General features: G+C 41.4%; 1 protein-coding gene across 3 annotated transcripts in view; it reads left to right on the top strand.

The window, feature by feature from the left end:
- Window positions 1-20,020, top strand: part of LOC116399203 (stromal membrane-associated protein 1-like) — a 95,325-nt gene that overhangs the window by 20,913 nt on the left and 54,392 nt on the right. For 2 of the 3 annotated variants that reach the window (XM_031876169.1, XM_031876170.1), the window contains exon 5: window positions 14,608-14,685. In XM_031876169.1, coding sequence (XP_031732029.1) covers window positions 14,608-14,685 — 78 coding nt within the window. The remainder of the gene's footprint in view (window positions 1-14,607; window positions 14,686-20,020) is intronic. The other variant, XM_031876171.1, reaches the window with a different exon arrangement.

Consider the following 20,020-nt stretch of genomic DNA (forward strand, 5'->3'; position numbering starts at 1 on the left):
GTGTGTGTGGGGGTGGGTGGGGGGGTGGGTGGATGCACGTCTCCTTGTCTTGATTCCAGAGAGATTATCTGTGTGAGTTGTGTGTTCCTGAGTGTCTTGGCGAGTGGGTTGCTTCTATACTGCGAGTTATGCAAGGCGGTGTGAACGCTCACCGAAATGTGCACGAAACGGATAAAGTGCGCCCCCCACTAAAGTCACACTCCCGTTCCCACTTTCACAAACATAACACTCCTTAGCAATTACACCCAGCAGTGCCGTCTGTACTGTATGTAAGGTAGAGCCGAACAATTGCTTTTGAAATTGCTTCTTCTTGGTCTGTCCAATAACACCTCATTACTCAATGTGTGTATATACAAGGAAATTCACGGCATTGCTCTTAATGTACTTACACGGGAATATACATAACTGCTAGGAACAAGGACAATAGACGGGACTATTATGTACACCCTAATATTAATGTCAAACTACTTTTCATACTCCTGTTCAATAATCTATTGCAATGTTTTGCTAAATCTTAGAACACATGAGTGTAACGCATACATTTTTCTGGCAATTATCTTTGCGTTTTTGTCACGCCAATCAAAATCCGAGTGCGCATCATGGATGCTGTGCTCCCAGCTGGTGCTGAGCGATGAGGCCGGAATCTTCTATACCAATATAGGTCGTTTAATATCTTGATAGTGATATATATCAGCATATAGCATGTTTTCTGGTCATTTAATAAATGAATAGTCTATATGAAATAACCACATGGTTTTGAATACTCTTGTGGGAATTGAATACTAAACAAACAAAAAGCACTTTTCTCATTTAATTAACAACTTCAGTGCAAAATAATCCCATTTTCTGAGAAATTTGACTTTGTATGAGCTGGTTATTATCAATTTAAACAACATAATTGTGTGTCGTGATTTCTCAATGCATGAATTCATAACGGTTTCCTTGAAAGACAATAAATTAGCGTATTGAATTACCACCCAGTCCTACTGTGAAAAACATTTTGATCCAGCCTCATCCTTACAGGCTCTGCCATCGTTTTAACCGTTCCGCCATTGATGCGTAACTATGAATCCCACTGCTCGGCTTGGAAAGTCCCGCCATGCGTAGCTGGTTGAGCCAAAGAGCGTTGGTGAAGGTTGGGCATTGAGCTCGAGTAGTTAGGGTCAGGATCAGTTCAGGTGACCCGTACCTCTGCTAGCTCAGACGCCTGGCCAATCCTACTGCTTGAATGCTGCTCGGGGCGGGTCTTGCCCAGTAGAGCAGTGTGGCATTGCAGCCTTGTAACCAAGTTGTGCTGGGAGTCTTGAATAGAACGGAACCATCATTAATGTCAATACTAACAAGCTGTGCTTTTCCCTCTATGTCAAGTCAAGATGTATGCTGGGATGTCCTGTTGATGTCCTCCTCGGGTTCTTTCTTTTCTTCTTCAAAACAGTTACAGAAAAGTCAACTTGGAAACAAACTTGGTTAACTTACTTATCTTACAGCTACCAAGCTTGCAACTAACTACCTGAAAATGACCAGCGTGATTGTTTATGTGCGCATCAAAATGTGATTTAAAATAAAATAAAAGGATTCAAGCTGACTAATTCCATAGTTACAATAACCTTGAATTATATAGTCGTGATTACATATCGCTAATATCAACCTTTGGTGTGCACTTGCCATTGTCCCATATGCTGTTCCTAACGCAATTACCGGCATCCAAACGGGAAAAAAGTGGTAAAGTAGTAAATCCCGCCCCTTGTTTTGGTTTTTGGCCAAGTGTGACTTTAAGGAGCGCCTATTTTAACTTTAATGCGTGACTGAAAACCGCTGTAAATAATTGACGTGCGGAGCAGAGAGAAGCGCAGGCCAGGCGCCGTACCGCGGGAAAACGCAAGTTTTGCTGGCAATGTGTTTCCAGTGGCGCGTCTCTGTGTGATCGGGGACTTCATGTGAATATCTGCTGTTGTGATTGAAGTAATCACTCAGTACAATTAGTGATTCTCTTTCAAATTGCAATTGTTTGATTTTTAAAACAACTAATGGTTGCGCCCTGAAGTAAGGTATCAAAGTTTTACAAAACACACACTCGGATCATATAATACAACATGAAAACCCGACTGGCAGACATTTCTATCCAGGCGCACGCAGCAAGGCTACAAACTGAGAGGGCGATACACACAAACTGAGCAGATGCAGGAATAGGAAAACACTCTCAAAAACGAACAACAAATGAGCTACACGACCGCAAAATGTCTCGCCTGTCTCTGGCGCGTCTTTCTTTCATCTCCCCGTTTCTACCTCTCGTTGTCCCGCGTTTCTTTTGGTCTCTTCATGCTGTCTGTTTCTTCAGTTTGTCCTTTTTCTTTCTCCTTCTCGCCTCCTGCCTCTCTCCCTCTCCATCTCTCTGTTTCCTCTGAAGCATTGCCAGCAGCCAGACTGTGATCTAGGATCTGTTTTAGCCGCCCACGCAGACGGCTCTGCTTTTATATGCAAATTAATTATTAAAAACAACTCAAAAACAACTCATTATCACTTTATTATCATTAAGCAGTTTGGTGCAGATGGAGAAAGGGGAAGAGAGGGCGGGCTGCTGTAACCCTGAGCTATAGTCTGTGTACAGTATGTGTGTGTGTGTGTGTTGGAATGAGAGTGAGGAATATGTTGACTTCACTTATTTCTCGAGCACTTATAGAAAAGAAACAGTTTGTGTCTGCATGCCTCTTCGCTGTAGTTACATCACCACTCGGCACTGCGTTTCTTTGCCTGGATGTTTGCAGGAGAACGGCAGTTAGTTGAAAACAGTAAGATGTAATTGGATTAAATGCATGCAGCATATCTCGTATAAATGATCATTCCTTCGCTGCATTTTACCATTATTAATGCTAATGAGACAGTTTTATAGACTTCTGCTGTACTTTACACAAGCCAGGTTTCCATCCAAATGTCATCACACATTTTAACCAAATTTTGAGAAAATGCAAAGAGAACGTTTCTTTCCGTCCTCCACCGTTTATTACCATTATTAGGAGTTGGTTCATCGAGATTACCAGTAGGCGGCGCCATTTGACCCCTTAGCTATGTCTCGCCGATGAAAGCGTAGCATCGTCCAGCTCCACAACTATCCTCCTCTGCTCCATAGACTCTCATGCAATTGTTTCAGATTTTTTATTTTCTCTCCAAAAATGAAATATTATTTCTTCTCGGGGAGTGCAGTTAGTGACGGTGTGGCTCACTTGATCAAAGCAAGACCTTGCATGGTAGCCTCTGTGTATGAATGGCCATGAATGGGTGAATGACATGTAGTGTTAAAGCACTAGAAAGGCGCTTTACAAGTTAATTTGCCACACCCACTCACTAGATAACAGATATACTTTGAAAAAGACATTGTTTTGGTATCCATACTCAAACTCAAAGTTTCTTCTCTTTTAGCATTTCAATTCTGTAGCAATTCTGCAGAAAAAATATATTTGTATCCTCAAACAAAACACATAGGCTTTCAAAAAGCCCTATGCAGGCATGGACTGCAACTTCTGGTGCATGTAAGAGGTTTGTATTAGTTTTTGTTTGCATGTGAGTGAGAACAGTGGAGAGAGAGGACGGTGGAGTTTTGTAATGGACAGCTTGCAGTACTTTGTACACGAGTACATCCACTCCATGTCCATGTCCCCATGCAGCATGAGCTCACTGCTCTGGCAGGAGTGAGTTCGTTGGCGTATATGTGCACGGACCGCGCATTATTTCAATGTTAGCGGAATCAACAAGACATCACAGTGCATCTCGTGAACCCTCTGTGACTGGCCTAAAAATGTCAGGAGAGAGCGGCGCGGTCACCCTGGGGGAAGACTTTGCTGATTTCCAACGTTGTTTGCCGGCGTTAGTCATACGGACGTCCTGTCTGCTGTGTCCACAGTGTTGGCCAATGTTCTGTGTTCCTACAGCCTGCTGTGGCAGCCTACTTAACTTCTGCCATCCGCTGACACTAAGTGCAGCCTCAGAGAGCTGCAAGCATGGTTGCAGACTCTTTACTCACAGCAAAAGCTCAGTGCGGATTTTCTTTTTTTCTTTAAGATTAGTTTTTGTCGCTTTTCCTCGTGACCTTGTCTTTAATTGCGCTTGTATAGTTATAGTATGTTTACTTCTATTCATATTCTAGGTGTATGGCTTCTTATATTCAGCCGCAACGGCGTGTGACTAGTACACAAACTGTATATAAGAAGTGGATGTAGTCGTTGAGACGTCACCCATTGGTTTGTGAACTGCACTTTTGAAGCCTCAAGTTCGGCATTTTGACCATAGCCATTAGTTTGGTTTAGGAAAAGATCGTGAAATACTTCGTTAGGTTTAGGAAAAGATCGTGAAAAGTGCCGTTACTGACGTACTCGAGTTATGGTTCTGATACCATAAATTTACGTTGACTTCTCTTTTTTTAGTTGAGAACAAACTGCAGTCTCCTGGCTGAAAAAGGGTTCGGGTTAGCTTTTGGCTTCTACAGTTTTAATTTTTCCACGTTCATGATTACGGGAATAAGATACAAAATAATTTCGTAGGATCTCTATGTATTACATCGCATTGTTTTTCGTAGGTATAGCTATAAATGTTGGATGAGACCAGCCTGCTCTAGTATCTGTACTTATTTCTCCCAAATTTCCAGTCTAGGGACCAATAAAGGCTTATCTCGTCTTCTCTTATTCACTTTGTCAAATCCACCGATCGAGTTCATTCCAACTAAGAGATCCCAATTTTTCTTTCCAAAACACAGTTTAGGGTTCTTCAGCCTTTGTCCTTTTAGAACACTGTGGACTTGTATTACAGCTTAAACATCTCAAACCCTCCCTGAGCCTCCATAATTCTTGTTTCATTAGTCGGCGTATAACTATTCCACTTAACCTCAGCGAGTGTCCTCTGCAAGAGTACAAATGAAGCCGTGAAAGGTCTGCCTGGCGGACACGTTGCGGTTAAGACGTTCACCATCTTTCTGCCTCACTATCAGCAGTCGCCCCAGCAGATAGCCAGACGCTTCTATCTCCGAGTCCTAATAACCTCTGTTAATCCTCCCTCAACCAGCTCGCACTACTCCTCTTGTTATCTATCCACTCGTTATCACTAGCCACTCTTTACCCCCCTTCCTTCCAGCCTCTTTTCTCTTTATCTTCATCATCAGCCCGTCTGTGCCTGTTTAATGCAGTGTCGACATCTCTGGCAGAATCAAAGGAGGAGGAGGATGAAGTTTTGTGAGAGGGGTAGGGGAGAACAAAAAAAAACTAAAACTAAAAGACATCAACAGAATAAGGAGGATACAAAATGAATTCACATCTCTGTACTGCGTTCACCACCACGGGCAACAAGAGCAGGCAGTTGTTTGATGCCTTAACAGCTGAGGAGGGAGGGTGATGGCTGGGACTGAGGAAAGATGAAAAAGGGGAAAAAAAACATTCTTCTGTTCTGCCCTAAGAAAGACGCAGTCAGTTTCCGCCCGCGGGTGGTTTAAGGGAGCAAAGGAGGAAGAGAGGAAGGAAAGGAGGCTGTTTCGATGTTGGCTAGATACAGTCGATAGATAGATACTTTATTAATCCCTCAAGGGGACATTTTTTCACTAAAGCAGCATTTATGGTACAGGTAAAGCAATAACAATAACAGAGTAAAAATAATAAATATAAAAATGCACAATATATACAATGAAGTAGAATAATATTAAAATGAACGAACTAAACAATGGTGCAAATATTTAACCAAACAAACAAACAGTGTAACGGAGTTATAGTTGTGTGAATGATCTGGCCAGAGGTGATCTATTGTAGAGTCGTATTGCAGAGGGCAGGAATGATCTCCTGTATCGGTCCTTGTGACAGCGGAGCTCGATCAGTCTGTTGGAAAAAGTGCTCTGCTGTCCCTGCAGTAGTTGGTGGAGAGGGTGGTCCGGGTTATCCAATAAGGATAATAGTTTCTTCAGTGTCCTCTCTACCACCGTTTCCAGAGTGTCCAGTTTGCAGCCAATGATGGAGCCGGCCTTCTTAACTAGTTTGTTAAGTCTGTTGGTGTCTCCGGCTCCAATGCTGCTCCCCCAGCAGACTACAGAGAAGTAGAGTGCACTGGCCACAACAGACTGGTAGAACATCTTCAACATCTTGCTGCACACGTTGAAGGATCAAAGTTTCCTCAAGAAAAAGAGTCGACTCATCCCCTTCTTGTACACAGCGTTGATGTTGGTCTTCCAGTTCAGTCTGTTGTCGATGGAGACACCCAGAAACTTGAACTCCTCCACCATGTCCACATCCTCTCCCAGAACTCTCAGCGGTTGTGGAGCCGTCGTCTTCCTCCTAAAGTCGACCACCCTGACCCTTGTACTGGAAGTCAGTGGTGTACAAGGTGAACAGGAAAGGAGACAGAACCGTTCCCTGTGGAGCTCCAGTACCACTGACCACTGTATCACACAGCACACGGCCTAGTCGGACAAACTGCGGTCTGCCTGTCAGGTAGTCAGTGATCCAGGAGATGGTGGATGTGTCTACCCCCACCACCTGCTGCTTCTCACTCAGCAGCAGTGGTTGGATGGTGTTGAATGCAGTGGAGAAATCAAAGATAGTGATTCTCACAGAGCCACTGGTTTCATCCAGGCGTTGTCCACTCCCACATGGGGCTGGTATGCAAATTGCAGAGGGTCCAGTGAGGATTTCACCTGCGGTCGAAGGTGGGCCAAGACCAACCTCTCCAGCACCTTCATCACATGAGATGTGAGGGCAACTGGTCCGTAGTCATTGAGGCCAAAAAATCGTATGAATCATACACAATTAATTGTGAATCAGGCTTACAGTATGTTAGCTGGCCATAACAATAATGGCTATACTTTCAGCATGGGACATGCAAGTTAAACTACCAGTAGGTTTGCCGACATGAAAAATATAATGGACCCTATCACTTTACTAAATTTGTTTAACAATTAAGTAACAGCTGCCCATTCTTACATTATAAAAAGGGTTGGTGAAAATTTTAAATTTTTAAAAATCCCATTTTTGCTCATTTTCCAACACCACTGACATATGGCTGACTTTTTTAACTTCATAAGTTAAAAAAAAAAACAAAAAAAAAAAAACAATAACAAAAAGCATGTCCCAGCCGTGTGCATCACTTTTTAGCGTCCCCTGGAAACGGTTTCCATTGTTATGGTCTCTAATTGGTTACGTTTTCTTTATTTGTTTGTTTTGCTATTTATGATTGTGTTTTCTGCATTTGGTTGTCTTTTCTGTATTCACAGCACGTTTCTGTATACGGCTGTGTTTTCTAAATTTGGTTGTGTTTTCTGTCCTTAGTGTAACATATTCAGTAACATCCATATTTTAGCTTTTTTTTTTATGACCTGATTTCGTTCCCTATTTCTTGGAATAATCAATCTGTTCAGCTGTTGTGTAGAGAGACAGTACGTGGAGACGAGGCACGGATCTTGAGGGAGGTAGCTGGAGCTGTGGTGCATGTGGAAAGGCAGCGAACTGCCAGATGGCAAAGAGTAAACAAGGAAGTGATAAGAGACACGGTACAGTGGCATCAGAACGGTTTAGTTCAATCTGTTAACTGACGTCTCGTTACAGGCGGGAAAGATTTAAGCAGCTGATGGGATTTTTGTCAGATTGGATTGGTGTGGATTTTGAAGACCGATTGGAAATGGCAGTAATTATTATTGTAATTATGATGTATTATAATGGCCTGCTTTCATGAAAGATTCCGTGTGCGCCAAGCTGTAGGAGGCATAAGCTAGGCTTTTCACCATCTCGAAAAAAAACCAATACTTGGTTTGAATTTACTCTAATCTTCTGAACATGGAAGAAGTAATGTGCTATGCATGCAAATGCAGTGTTCAGGAATTATGTTTTCTTGACTTTCTCCTTTCTGTGTCTCCCTCCTGTCTCTATCCATTCCTCTCCATCTCTTTGATGCTCACTCCATCTGATACTGTGATAATGTCAGTCAGTGGAGACATGCACACATACTGAACTTGGCTGTCTTTCGTCTGATATCCATAATCAATCAATATTTACTATATTATCTAATCAAATGATGTGAAAGGGAAGTCTCGTAGTGATGGACGAACAAACCCACAGAATACACTTAGTTGATGCCCTTCACATATCTGTGTGTTCAGGGCGAAGCAGGAGCATTAGCTTAGCTTAGCTTAAAGATTGGGAAACAGCTGGCCTGCTTATCTGCATCTTTAAAAACTAGTTGCATAATGTGTCTCCTAAAACAAAAATCAACAACACTCGACTAAAACTTCTTAGAAAAGGTTACAGCACGCAACTCTGCGTAAACTGTCACTTGTGACAATACTGTTTGTGTGGATTAGACAGAAATACTCTACATGCAAAAACTGTTGAGACAAAGTTTATTCTTGAGAACTGAGTACATTCAAGACAACTTATTAACGAGTGAGCTTAAGAGATTCTTGAGCCAGGCTAGCTGTTTTCCCCCCCCCCTGGTTTTCATCCTTATGCTAAGCTAATTCCCTCTTTGCTATCTCATCTCACTCTTGTCAAAAGGCAAATCAGCGTTCTGCCTAAAACGTTGAACTATTCCTTTATATCTGTCAGGTAGTCGGTAAAACTAAATGCTAATTTTGCACATCCAGCATAAATACTTGATGGCAATGTTTTGTTTGTGTGAAAAAGAAAGAAATACAAAAGCTGAAAGTAACATTAAAGTGCCTGAAAATTAGATTTTAAATCTTAAAGCTGCTATCATTGATATTTTTCTAACATCAACGTGTCAAATGGGAAATAGGTGGCTCACAGTAACTAACCTACGGAGAATCATCACCTGAAACTGCAGCCCCGCTTAGCTTTACACAGCTTTAAAAGCTGTTCACACCAAGAATCATAAATGTGAGTTAGCGCTAACGATGTGAGCATCCTCACTGATGAACTGCAACGTTCTGTAAACGGTGGAGCCAAGCAGGTAATGCACACATCAGAGCCACGAAGTGGATATTGTTCATTATATTGGCCTGAAAGTGATCCCGGTGTAGACTGCACCATCTACTTGAGTTAGAGTGACTTTTAAATCAGCAACTTTACTGTTTTGTTTGAATGTCACCGCTCATCACAACGTCGTTTTCAGCGGTAGACTGAACAGTACAGTACAGTGGAGCATGTAGCAGCTAAAGAGACATATTTCCTCAGGAGCCGGTGGAGACCAAAAACAGAGCTAAAAGAGGGTGAAAATTGTACTTGACCCTAAATGAGTGATCGTTTAACTGTGAGTTCACCATATCAACTTTACAATCAAAGACACAGCATGTGACAATATGCCCTCAAACAAGTTGTTGCAGGTTTAAGCGTTTCTCTAAAACGTTGAATATTCACGACTGAATAAGCAACAATCAAAGTCAAAGCTTGGGGGAAAAAAACTGCTTTAGATATTCTTTAGGAGTTTAACACTCTAAACCTAACACTTGACAGCACCCTGGCCTTTTCTTGTGTGTGTTACCGTTGCGTTTGATCACCATTTCCTACCCTTCAATACACTGTGTCGCGCTGAGAGATAAAAAGATAGTTGAGAAAACAAACTGCTACTGTTGGTAGACCGCAGAGTTTAACTCAAGCATGCTCTGTCTGTCTCACAGGTCAACGGCAGGTTAATGGAGGTCATCCCTACACTCTGTAGCTCTGTGTGTGTGTGTTTGCGGGCAAGTTAGACGCTCTGACACCATTCCTTCTGTGCAGCTGCAAGGCCGAATATAACATTGGCTCGGCGCGTCTACTGAAGCGAAGAGTGCTCCGCTGCAGATGAGAAAATCCTCCTCCATTCCCTTCTAATTAACTCGGCTAGTCTTTCCCCTCTCTTCTCACCCTGTTCTCCTGGTTCTGTCCGTCTTCATCCAACCCACCGTCTGAACCTCTCTGTCCTCCAGCCGAAGTCCTACGAAGCTGCTCCTCCCTGCGCCTCGCCGGCCTCTCAGGCTGACAGGGACAGACAGGAGGTGGGGTGTTCTGCGGTGTGGTGGTGTTTTGCTGTTGGTTGTGTTCCGTTTGCCCAGTCAGTAGTCCTAGTAGTCAACGGTACACTTATAGCTGGTTTCCCCCTGATACTCGTTTTATCTAATCTACAACATTAAAACAGCCGACATCATTTGGGACGGTGTTTGACTGTCGACAGTCCTCGTTTAGAGGCTTTTATTCTGAAAGCCATCTAAAATGTCGGCTCAACTTTGCTGAACGTAAAGATTGCCAAGGAAGCATCAGAAACCTCTTTTTACATCCTTTTTTGTTCTTTTTCTCAGTTAATTCAAGGCAACTCTCCTAAACAGTAGCATGACGCAATCAACAAGATTATTTCAGAGACTTGTTGGTCGTTTTGAACGACAGTCCACTCACAGTTGTACAGTCAGTGGTGTTTCTTTTCCCTCACAAATGATCTTTGGCAGGTTGCAGCACTGGCTTGCGAACAGCCAAAAGTGTCATTTTTCACTTTTTCATTGTCACTGTCACACTTCAAGCTGCCAGCAGTGTTCATTTTAACTGGCAAAAGTGACGGAGCTGAAAATGAGAAGCCTGCCACCTGACTGTTGTCTACATTACTCACTGCTAGAAAGAGTGAGGAGAGATAACAGCTTTGGGATTAATTGGCGTCAGAGCTGAACAAATCCTGTCGACCGTGAGCCGGATCCTAAATGTGGCTATCGTAACACAATACACACGGTACAACCGAACTAAGATAGCTCCCTTGAATTTATTTTATTATTATTTTCTTTTTAAATATTGCTGTACTTTTAATGCTGTGCTGTTTGTGAGTTGGCTTTGTGTTTCTAGATCGTTCTCCTGTGTTTCTGTGCAGCATGCTTCTCTTGTTGTTGCAAACTTGAGTCAAGTTATGAATTATAAGATTACAAGAGCAGGTGTTTGTTGAATTAGTTGGCGTAGAGACCCATGCTGTGTCCAAAAGGACTCCCTTGTTCCCTCATTCTCTACTCCCTATATCAGGGCTATTCAATTCACATTCAACGAGGTCCAGTTTGAGAGAATTTCCTCACGCAAAAGTCCTGAACATCACAATAATGTCTAACTTGCGCTATAATTTAAAAAAAAAAAAAATAAATAAAAAATTGCATCTTGAAATAAAGCACTTATTTTTAGAAAACTGAATGGAATTGTCCTGCAGCTTTAAATTCACTTCATTCAGGTGTGAAGTGATGTCACTCAAAAGAGCCATGATATTATATTCTTCTCATCTTCTTAAGATAGAGAGAATGATGTGCATGGACTTTCTCTGTGGTTGTTGAAACCACTTGTTTCAGCTCTATTCCTCTCTGTCAACATCATTGTTGGACAGTTTAACATTTTATGTTAAGATTCTGATCATATTGGGCTCTTAGGTTTATTTTTCTGCGCCTTAATTTCGGATGTGAGTGGGTACGTGTGGAAAGTGAATTACGTGTGTTATTCCATCAGCTTTTAAAAAAAGCTGTCTACCTATCTACATCTTACTGTTGCCGGGCAGGTTCTTCTGTTCCAGCTCAGATGAGACGGTATTTTGTTGCCGTCCGAGGCGAGATGATGTCAGAGAGGCGCCGATAACGGCTCTCTGGATTTATAGCGGACACTATTTGGCTTATTTTCTCTGCACTGTTGCTTACATCACTACTGTCGCACAAGTGCCAGATCAACGTCCACAATACTGTAAATACAGATGTGCGTTTTTGTGATGAATACATAGTTTCAGCTATTTTGTTGTGTTCTTAGTGTGAATTTAAGTAACCTCTGGTAAGCAGTGATGCATTGTACACTGTATGTCTGGGGCTTTTATGGTGAAAGGTCAAAACGGAAGGAATAGAGCGCTGTCGTTGTGGGCCAATAAGTGCATTTGCTCTAAATAAATGAATGAATACAAAGTACTTTGAGCCGTTTGTGTTGTGATGCTCTGCTCACATTTAAAAATATTATTTTCGCACCACAACATAATTGATTCTTCCCAATTGCGGCTTTCTCTCCTTTCGCCTGCCTTTCTTCCTTTAGCGCAATGCATCATGGTATATAATGCTTGGTTAGCGATCGCTTCTTCTCACGATGCATTGTGTGATGCTCTGAGTCCATTATATAATGTAATAATTCTCACTATACATTCAGACAGCAGTACAACATGGTGAACCCCACTATATATACAGTAGTCCAGTATGAAGTGATTGATTTGGGACACAGCCATGGTACTATGAGAGCAGCGTGGGTCCTTTCAGGAACACATTAGCTCAGTGCGTATTGCGAGCGAGAGAGGAAGTGTTTAGTTTCTCTCTGAATAAACGCTGCATTTCCACTGGCTTTGTGTTTCCTCATTGCTTCTTAACTTTTGAAAATGATATCAAGCCACCTTAAACATGACTCGTCTCGAACCCGTTACATTTGGTCGGCCTACATAAAACTTTTAAAACAAGCAATTTAAAATAAATCTGTAACTGTTTCCAGTTCGCCATTGGAAAGCATCTTGAGAAATTGGCAACTAATTCCTTACCGATGGCAACCACTTTTTAACATGGACATATAACTGGATAGTATCTTAAGTACTCAAAATATAGGCTAAGGTGACTAAAAATGGTTACCATATTTTCAGTTTCAGCAACCCAAACTAAAAAAAGGTTGCCAGCCCGGTGTAAAATCAACAGAAAAAGACAATCAAATCGTCCGTCCCAATTATTTGTATGACAATTAATCGTCAACTAGAATTTCCGAATTATGACGGCTCTAATCCCAGCTGTAATTTTGCTGTGATTTATTAGTGATGGTTCCGATGGGAGTATAATACTAGTAGCCTGCTAATGCTGCTGGAAAAAATTGTCTAATGAGCTCATAGTGTCAGACACTTGGTGCCTGCCACAGCCTCAAAGATAATATACTCTAGATTCACTGATGATGTCAACAGAAGTTCAGCCAAAATATAGCCGATGCTCTGTGCTGAAGATGAGCAACCGAAGATGTCAATCGGTGTGAACGGAATAGACGCCAGTATCTGTATTTCTGTTCATGTGTGAACAGTTGCCATTGTTGCTTCCATTCCACTGCCATGAAGTCTGCGTAAAAAATACTTCAAAAGTTCAGATTCAAGCGAAAAAAATAAAATAATTATCCCCGAAGGCTAGCCTTGACATTTGGCTCAGTCTCTCTGTGTTTGCTGTGCACTGTGTTGTGTTTGGCTTTTTAATATTCTAGTCCATTAGTCTGAAGTAAAAAAAAAAAATAAAAAAAATACAGAATGCACGCTCACAAAAGATAGTGACTGTAGAATAATGATAGATCCATCCTGTCAATCTTCATGCTGATTTGCATCATTGTAAATATTGATGATTATATAGTATTGTTTATCATGTTCTTAAGACAAATAACCCCAATCATAAATAACTACTACTACTGCACATAAACAGCCAGTAAATGAATTGCATTGAGAGTGGTGACAGAGGGAGACGCGGAGAGAATCAGACCGTTATTGTTATTATAATGGCTAGATTGTAGGCTGCAACCCGCTAAGCTAAAGCTGCTCTCTTTGGCAGCCTGACAGTCATTAGCTAAAGCCTGTTGGTGGCTGGCATCAGCACCGGCTCATTTGCATACAACAAAGCAAGACGGAACCATTAACCTGCAAACACTACATCAACTCTCCGTACGCTAATAATGTCTGCACATTAGATCTGCATTGTGAGTGCATTAAAATCACATTACTGAGCGAGATCTAATTGTTTTCAACCTGCTATTAGGTACAAGAAATCATTACCATTAGGCCCCATGTTCCCTCCTTTGGAATATTGTAATGGTTGTCGAATGGTGATATAATGAAGAAAAGTGCCTTCTTTCTGCATGCTTAAGCAGTATTATATGCTAATTATGGTATTGCAGATAACAGAAAGTTATCACTGTAAGATATGTTGCAGAAATAACTTGCTGTATCTACACCGTTAAGTATATGAATACAGTATTAAATCATAATTACATTGGGGTTCAGTCAGATTAAGTTTATAGGAATGTGCATTATTACTGATATCATTAAAAGCCATATTGGCCTGACCATCAATTGAATTGGAGTAGAACGGACATTGAGCGGTTTTCCGTGGTCACTCATGAAATAGAAAATGGCGATTGTTTTTAGTTGTTATGGTGACAATAACACATCAGTGGGCTAGCTAACTAGCCAGCTGTGCATTCAATTGTGGGGAAATTAGCAAGCTAGCTAAACAAGCCAGCTGGCCATTAAAGCATGGTGGAATTAGCAAGCTAGCTAAATAGCCAGCTGCCTGCTAGTAAGATAGCTAGCTGGCTAGCTTGTAACGTTACTACTCTACTGTTTGTTTTAGTGGTCACTGCAAAACTCCCCTCAGTGAGTCAGCGACTTTCAGTAAGTGGATTTAGTTTATGTGGAAGTTAGACTGCTACAATGGTCACATAAAAAGTTACATATAAAAATGGCCGCCACTCTGACCATTCTGCTACTTCGATTTGAACAGAGATGTCCCATCTACTGTTCTATTTCTATGGGCCCAACCTTAGTGTGTGTGTATATGTGGCTTTAGTAGATGCTATGACAAACATGTAAAGTGCAGGCTGTTGCAAATATGCCACTTCTTACACCATCTTTCCCTTTTTTTCTTCCCAGAAGGAGCGTGAAAAGAAAAAAGAGGAGAAGAAGAAAGAGAAGGACGTTGATAAAGTGGAGAGGCTCAACAACACAAAGGTACAAGTAACGTTCGTAATAGATTCCATGTAACCTGGAAAACAGTCATTTGTCATAGGTTAAAGTTGGTTAAATACTACAGGTCCCAGAATTCTGGGGGCAGAAATGCAAATGTAGAGGAGCTTGGTGTAACATGTATTCAACCCTCACACCATGATTGGGCGTGGTTTAAGACCCGTCAGTGGCCCGGGCGTTTCAGAGCAGAGACAACGGCTCATTTTTTCACAATTTTGAAACCTCACTGTAAATACTTGCCAATTTTTTTATTATTCAAATGTGTCTGGGTGGCTAATAACACATTTTTCTTTGGAATGAAAAGGGGTCAGCAAAATGGTTCATGGATCACAAATGCATGTGCACATCACTGTTAAGCTGTAGGTATAGAGGTTCTTGGCTCTCGGTAGTGGCTGAGGATTTTGTCAGTAAGGGCCCTTGAATTCAGTTTTAGCCATAAAAAAACTCCCTTCTGAGTGCACCTGCAATAACAAGACGAGACGTAGAACATTCGTATGCGGTGCGCTGACATTGATTGCGTTTCATGCACATTGCTGTTTAAGCGTTGGCGGAGGCCAGAAAACGGGGACAAAGAGAAGTGTGTCAGTGTGCTGCCATGAATGCGTGATGTGTGACAGCAGTGTCGCTCCGCCTCTGCGACGCAGGATCCCAATGCTCAGGGGAAACTTCTCATAAACATTCATGTCGCTCACAGATGCTTTAGTTTGGCTCCATGCATCAGTATGGATCATTTCTCATTCATGCACAGGGGGCGTGAACACATGAACTATGTTTCAAAAACTATATCATCCATGAAGAAGTGAAACATGGAACCTCAGCTGCATCAAACAAGCTTTATTTTCAACATATCTGTAATCATTGTTGCTTTCTGAGCACTCACATAAAAAAAAAAGTGTTATGTCACTCAGAGTAATACGTGAAGCCCTTGCTGCTGGCAGATTTATCTAAATTTAGCTTTTTTTCTTTTCTTCTTTTTTAAATGTAGATAGGCTGTTAACGCTCACTGCACCGGAGAAAGACGCCCTGACGTCACGTGAGGCTACTTGCATCACATTGTGATTCAAAATGTAAATCTGGACGATTGCTGGAAAGATAAATGAAAAGCTTAACCGACTGCCACGTGTTAAGAAATGCGTTTTGAAATGAACCAGGGTTTGAGCAGAATGTAAATCCAGCTCGGTCCGAACAGAATGAGCCGCAGTAACGCACACATCCGCCGACCTCCGTCCACACGTCAGCGTGTGTGTGTGTGTGTGTGTGGGTGTGGGTGTGTGTGGGTGTGTGTGAAAGAAAGAGAGGGGGGAGCACTAAAGGAGTGTATGTGTGTGTTTCTGGGTCATGGTTAGTAAATTCACAATATTTCCATGGCCTGCGAAGCGGTGAGGGAATATTGTAGCTCTCAGATGTGTGTGTGTGTGTGTGTGTGTGTGTGTGTGTGTGTGTGTGTGTGTGTGGTAGATGGACTACAGGGAAATGGAATGAAGGCTATGGGCATCGGTACCCACTGAGAGTGTAATGTAACACAGTGGTCTCCGTTGCATTCATTTCTCACTCGACCTCCATCTGCTCATAAACTGGACTCTTTAGCCTTTTTATCGCCCGTTAAAGTACACGGTTTCTATTCTCTTGCAATATTCCTGTCCCGATTTATGTTTGTGTGACTCTCTTCTTTGCGTGTGCAAAGGAAGATTGCACGAAAGTGTGATGGAGAAGCTTTATTTTTCAGGTGTTTCATTTGCTGTACAAGCCCAAAACACAGACATTCCTGTCTGGTTGTTTTATCTGCAGTTTCTTTACTGATGTTTCTGAAAATGTACTATGGTGTATCATGAAACGGCAACATGGCTCATGGGTTGTAACCTCGACCATGAATCACCACGTCATCAGTTTAAAACCATTGTTGCATTTCCTCAAAAATAATTAGAAAATAAGATTTACTATGTCATCATGTCTGTTGTGGCGCTCTAGCTAATAATTGTTTACATTATTGATTAGGAGTGCATCTGGACCAGGAGGCGACCTCCGGGTTCTGACGAGTACAACTAATGTGGAAGTGTCTTAAAACTTAAAATAGTCTTCAAACAGCAGGAGGCAACTCCTCTGGTTGCAAAAAGAAGTCTGATTATATGGAAGTCTATGAGATCCTACTTCTCTCTTGATTTACTCCCTCAGTAAACATTGTAAACATGAGTCTATGGTCTCAATCTCTAGTTTCAAGTGTTCTTCAATACAGCAAGATGTTCATTCAGTACATTGTGGTTCATTTAGAGTCAAATAGACCATAAAGGGTATGCTTTAGGGCGGGCTTACTGTCATTGACAAGCCGTATACGGCATCTCTACGTCACCCCTTCGCAGTCCAAATATGGTCACTTCTGTTCATCTATTGCAAAAAAGCCAAAATGACGACGGCCGTATTCCAAGAGGGCGACGGTAAAATCGCCGAAATCGAGGCTTCGTAATGGCAGTCCACAAACCAATGGGTGCTGTCATGATGACTACGTCTACATATATGATCTATGATCGTGACACATAAGGCAGGCAACAGTTTCCAGGGCGAAACTCGGGCTTGTTAACTCTGGTTCCACATTACGTGCATCTATCTACATACCATGTATGTAATGGACCAGACCGTGACCCCAGTTCTGTTAAGTATAGATGAAGATTCTCCTTTTTTCCTCTGAGTTTAGGAGTAATGAGGGAATTGTTGATGAGCTTTTCCCACCAATGAGGTACAAATATTGTCCCCTGCAGTCACAAAATGCACAATTAAACCCAAGTCTATGGCATCGTTGAAAAAAACCACAACCTAAAAATCATCACAATGTCTTTGCATTACAGACGGCCAACTCGTGTGCGTGCCTGCTGTTAATCCCAGTCTTGTTTTTAGTGGAGTTTTGAAATACTTTGTCTCAGGTTACTGTATCCCAAGCTGGTGTGAAGACTGCCGATGTGCTGCGACCAATTTGCTCAAGTGTCAGAAGAAAGTCAATGTTGAAAATAAATATTGCTTTCTATTTGAATGGAATCAAAAGCAGTGTGCATGTGATTATTTCCAATCGGTGAAAACACATTTACCTCCAGACTCTTTGGATATTGTTACACCGTCTTCCTGAATAAACCAACCAACGGGGCCTTTTTACAACTGTGTGCCGCTGCTCTTAAAGCTGTTAAGATTGCCTGCCTGACTCAGCCTTAGCCTTCATTGGCATCATATCAATCAGAGTGGGATGCATCCATATAGCCATAGACTAACAATCTAAGAATACTTATTGTTTTGTTAGCTTGGAATGAGCCCTTAATATCTACACGGAAGTGGTCTTCTGCACAGAGTCCTCAATGTTTCTACAGCAGCCCAGAACAGACGAACCAAACACTGACTCCAGAGAAGGCCTTTTGTGTTTTTACTTTAGCTGAAGCTGTCGGCCCTCCGTCAAGCTAGGAAAGTAAGGAGTGGGCGGAGGGGTGTTCAGTTTCTCACCACTAGATGCCACTAAATCCTACACACTGCTTCATAAAGCTTGTGTTAACCGCATTTCTAATTTCAGGCATCTAGCCAAAAACCCATTAAAAAAACAACAATTGGACTCTGGTTTTATGATGTAATTTAATGTAAAAAATATTTTTTATTCAATCAATATTTAATGTAATAAAATGATATACCGCCTATAAAAAATGATTTACCTTTAAAGAAATACTGTTGTCAATGTGTATTTTTCAAACTTTATTATTGATTTATCCATAGATGCTTTTACTGTTGATGAAAAGCTAAAGGTGTCACGAAAATGTAAATATGTAGCTCTTTTCTTTAAGTTTGCTAAACATTTGAAGTAAAAAAAATGGTAATATTCCGGCACCTGGGGCGGCAATAAAATACTGTAAAATAAGGGTAAATAACTGACCCATAAAAGTACAGTTTCTATTATTGAAATATAGTTTTTTGCTTTCATTTTACAAGATATCTCTTGTATTTTTTGGGCTATTTCAAATTTAATGAAAGATATTTACACTTGTGAAAATAATTAAATCATCTATAAATATGGTTGAAAACTTTAATACAAATAATCAGGCTTAAAATTGCAGAAGATTACCGTTTTAGTAAGGTTTTATTATATAATTGAATGTAAAAAAAAAAAAAACTTTTATATTCAACCAATATTTAATGTAATAAATGACATACCACCCATACATTTCTTTTTTTAAATAAGGTGAAAGTACTGTGGTAAATCTGGTAATCAGGGTTATATTTACAACAATATACTGACAAGGAAACAGAAGGTGAAAAAATGCTTACTAATTTCCGGGTTTTAGGACTCATTCCTGCAACACTTTACTGGACAATATTTAACCTGCTGAAAATAACGTCGGATGAGTAACAAAGCTATTACAATTCATTGTCTTAGGAAAATGAATGTCTGAATCAAATTTCACGGCAGTCCCCCAAATAGTTGTTTTAGTCCAATCCAAAATGGTCAGCCTCATGGTGGCTCTAGAGGAGAAAGGAATCTCCAAAGTCATTAGCATGCGTCCCTTGGGGGACCGTTAATGTCTTTACAAAATGTTATGGCAATCCGTCTAATATATAGCATAATATTTCAGTCTGGACCAGTCAGGACCTTGGCTCTTTTATAGTATATTCAGAGTATTTTTGAAATTGTATTAATGATTATTATTATTTAGTAGCCAACAACAACAACAAACGTATTGTCAGCCAGTACAGCACCGCCCAAGCCATTGTTAAACAGGTGGTTTAAACAGATAGATGTATTATCTGGGGATTGTAGTCTCCATCCAACGACGGAGCATGAAACACACACACACACACACAGTTTTCCATTGCTGCTAAAATGGCAGTCGATACATACGTGTGAAAGAGAGAGGAAAGGGAAGAAAGACTCTGCAGCCATTCTCTTGAACTGCTGACATGTTACACATTGATGTTTGCATGTGTTTGTGATGCATGTTTGCAGGAACGTGTGTGTCAGTGTGTTTGTGGAGATTTGTGGCATCCATCTTCTTTTTCTCCCTCATCGGCTGACCTCCTGCTGTCGATGAACCCCAGTGTCGAGGAGATGTTTGAGGATATTTCTGGTGTGTGTGTGTGTGTGTGTGTGTGTGAGTGTGAGAGAGAGAGCTGTTAGTCCAAGTGTATGCTGACGTGATAAAAGCTGTTTAATCTCCAGCATAGCAGGAAACATGCTGACAGCCACGTTTCTCTCTCTCTCTCCCCCCATCTCTTTCCTTGTCCCTCACTTACTTTCTACTTGCCTCATCCTACTGTTCTCACCCTTCAGTCTGCTGTGTGCCCCCCCCCCCCCCCC

This window comes from Anarrhichthys ocellatus, unplaced genomic scaffold (genome assembly GCF_004355925.1).
Source record: "Anarrhichthys ocellatus isolate YVR2014 unplaced genomic scaffold, GSC_Weel_1.0 scaffold104, whole genome shotgun sequence".
NCBI lineage: Eukaryota > Metazoa > Chordata > Actinopteri > Perciformes > Anarhichadidae > Anarrhichthys > Anarrhichthys ocellatus.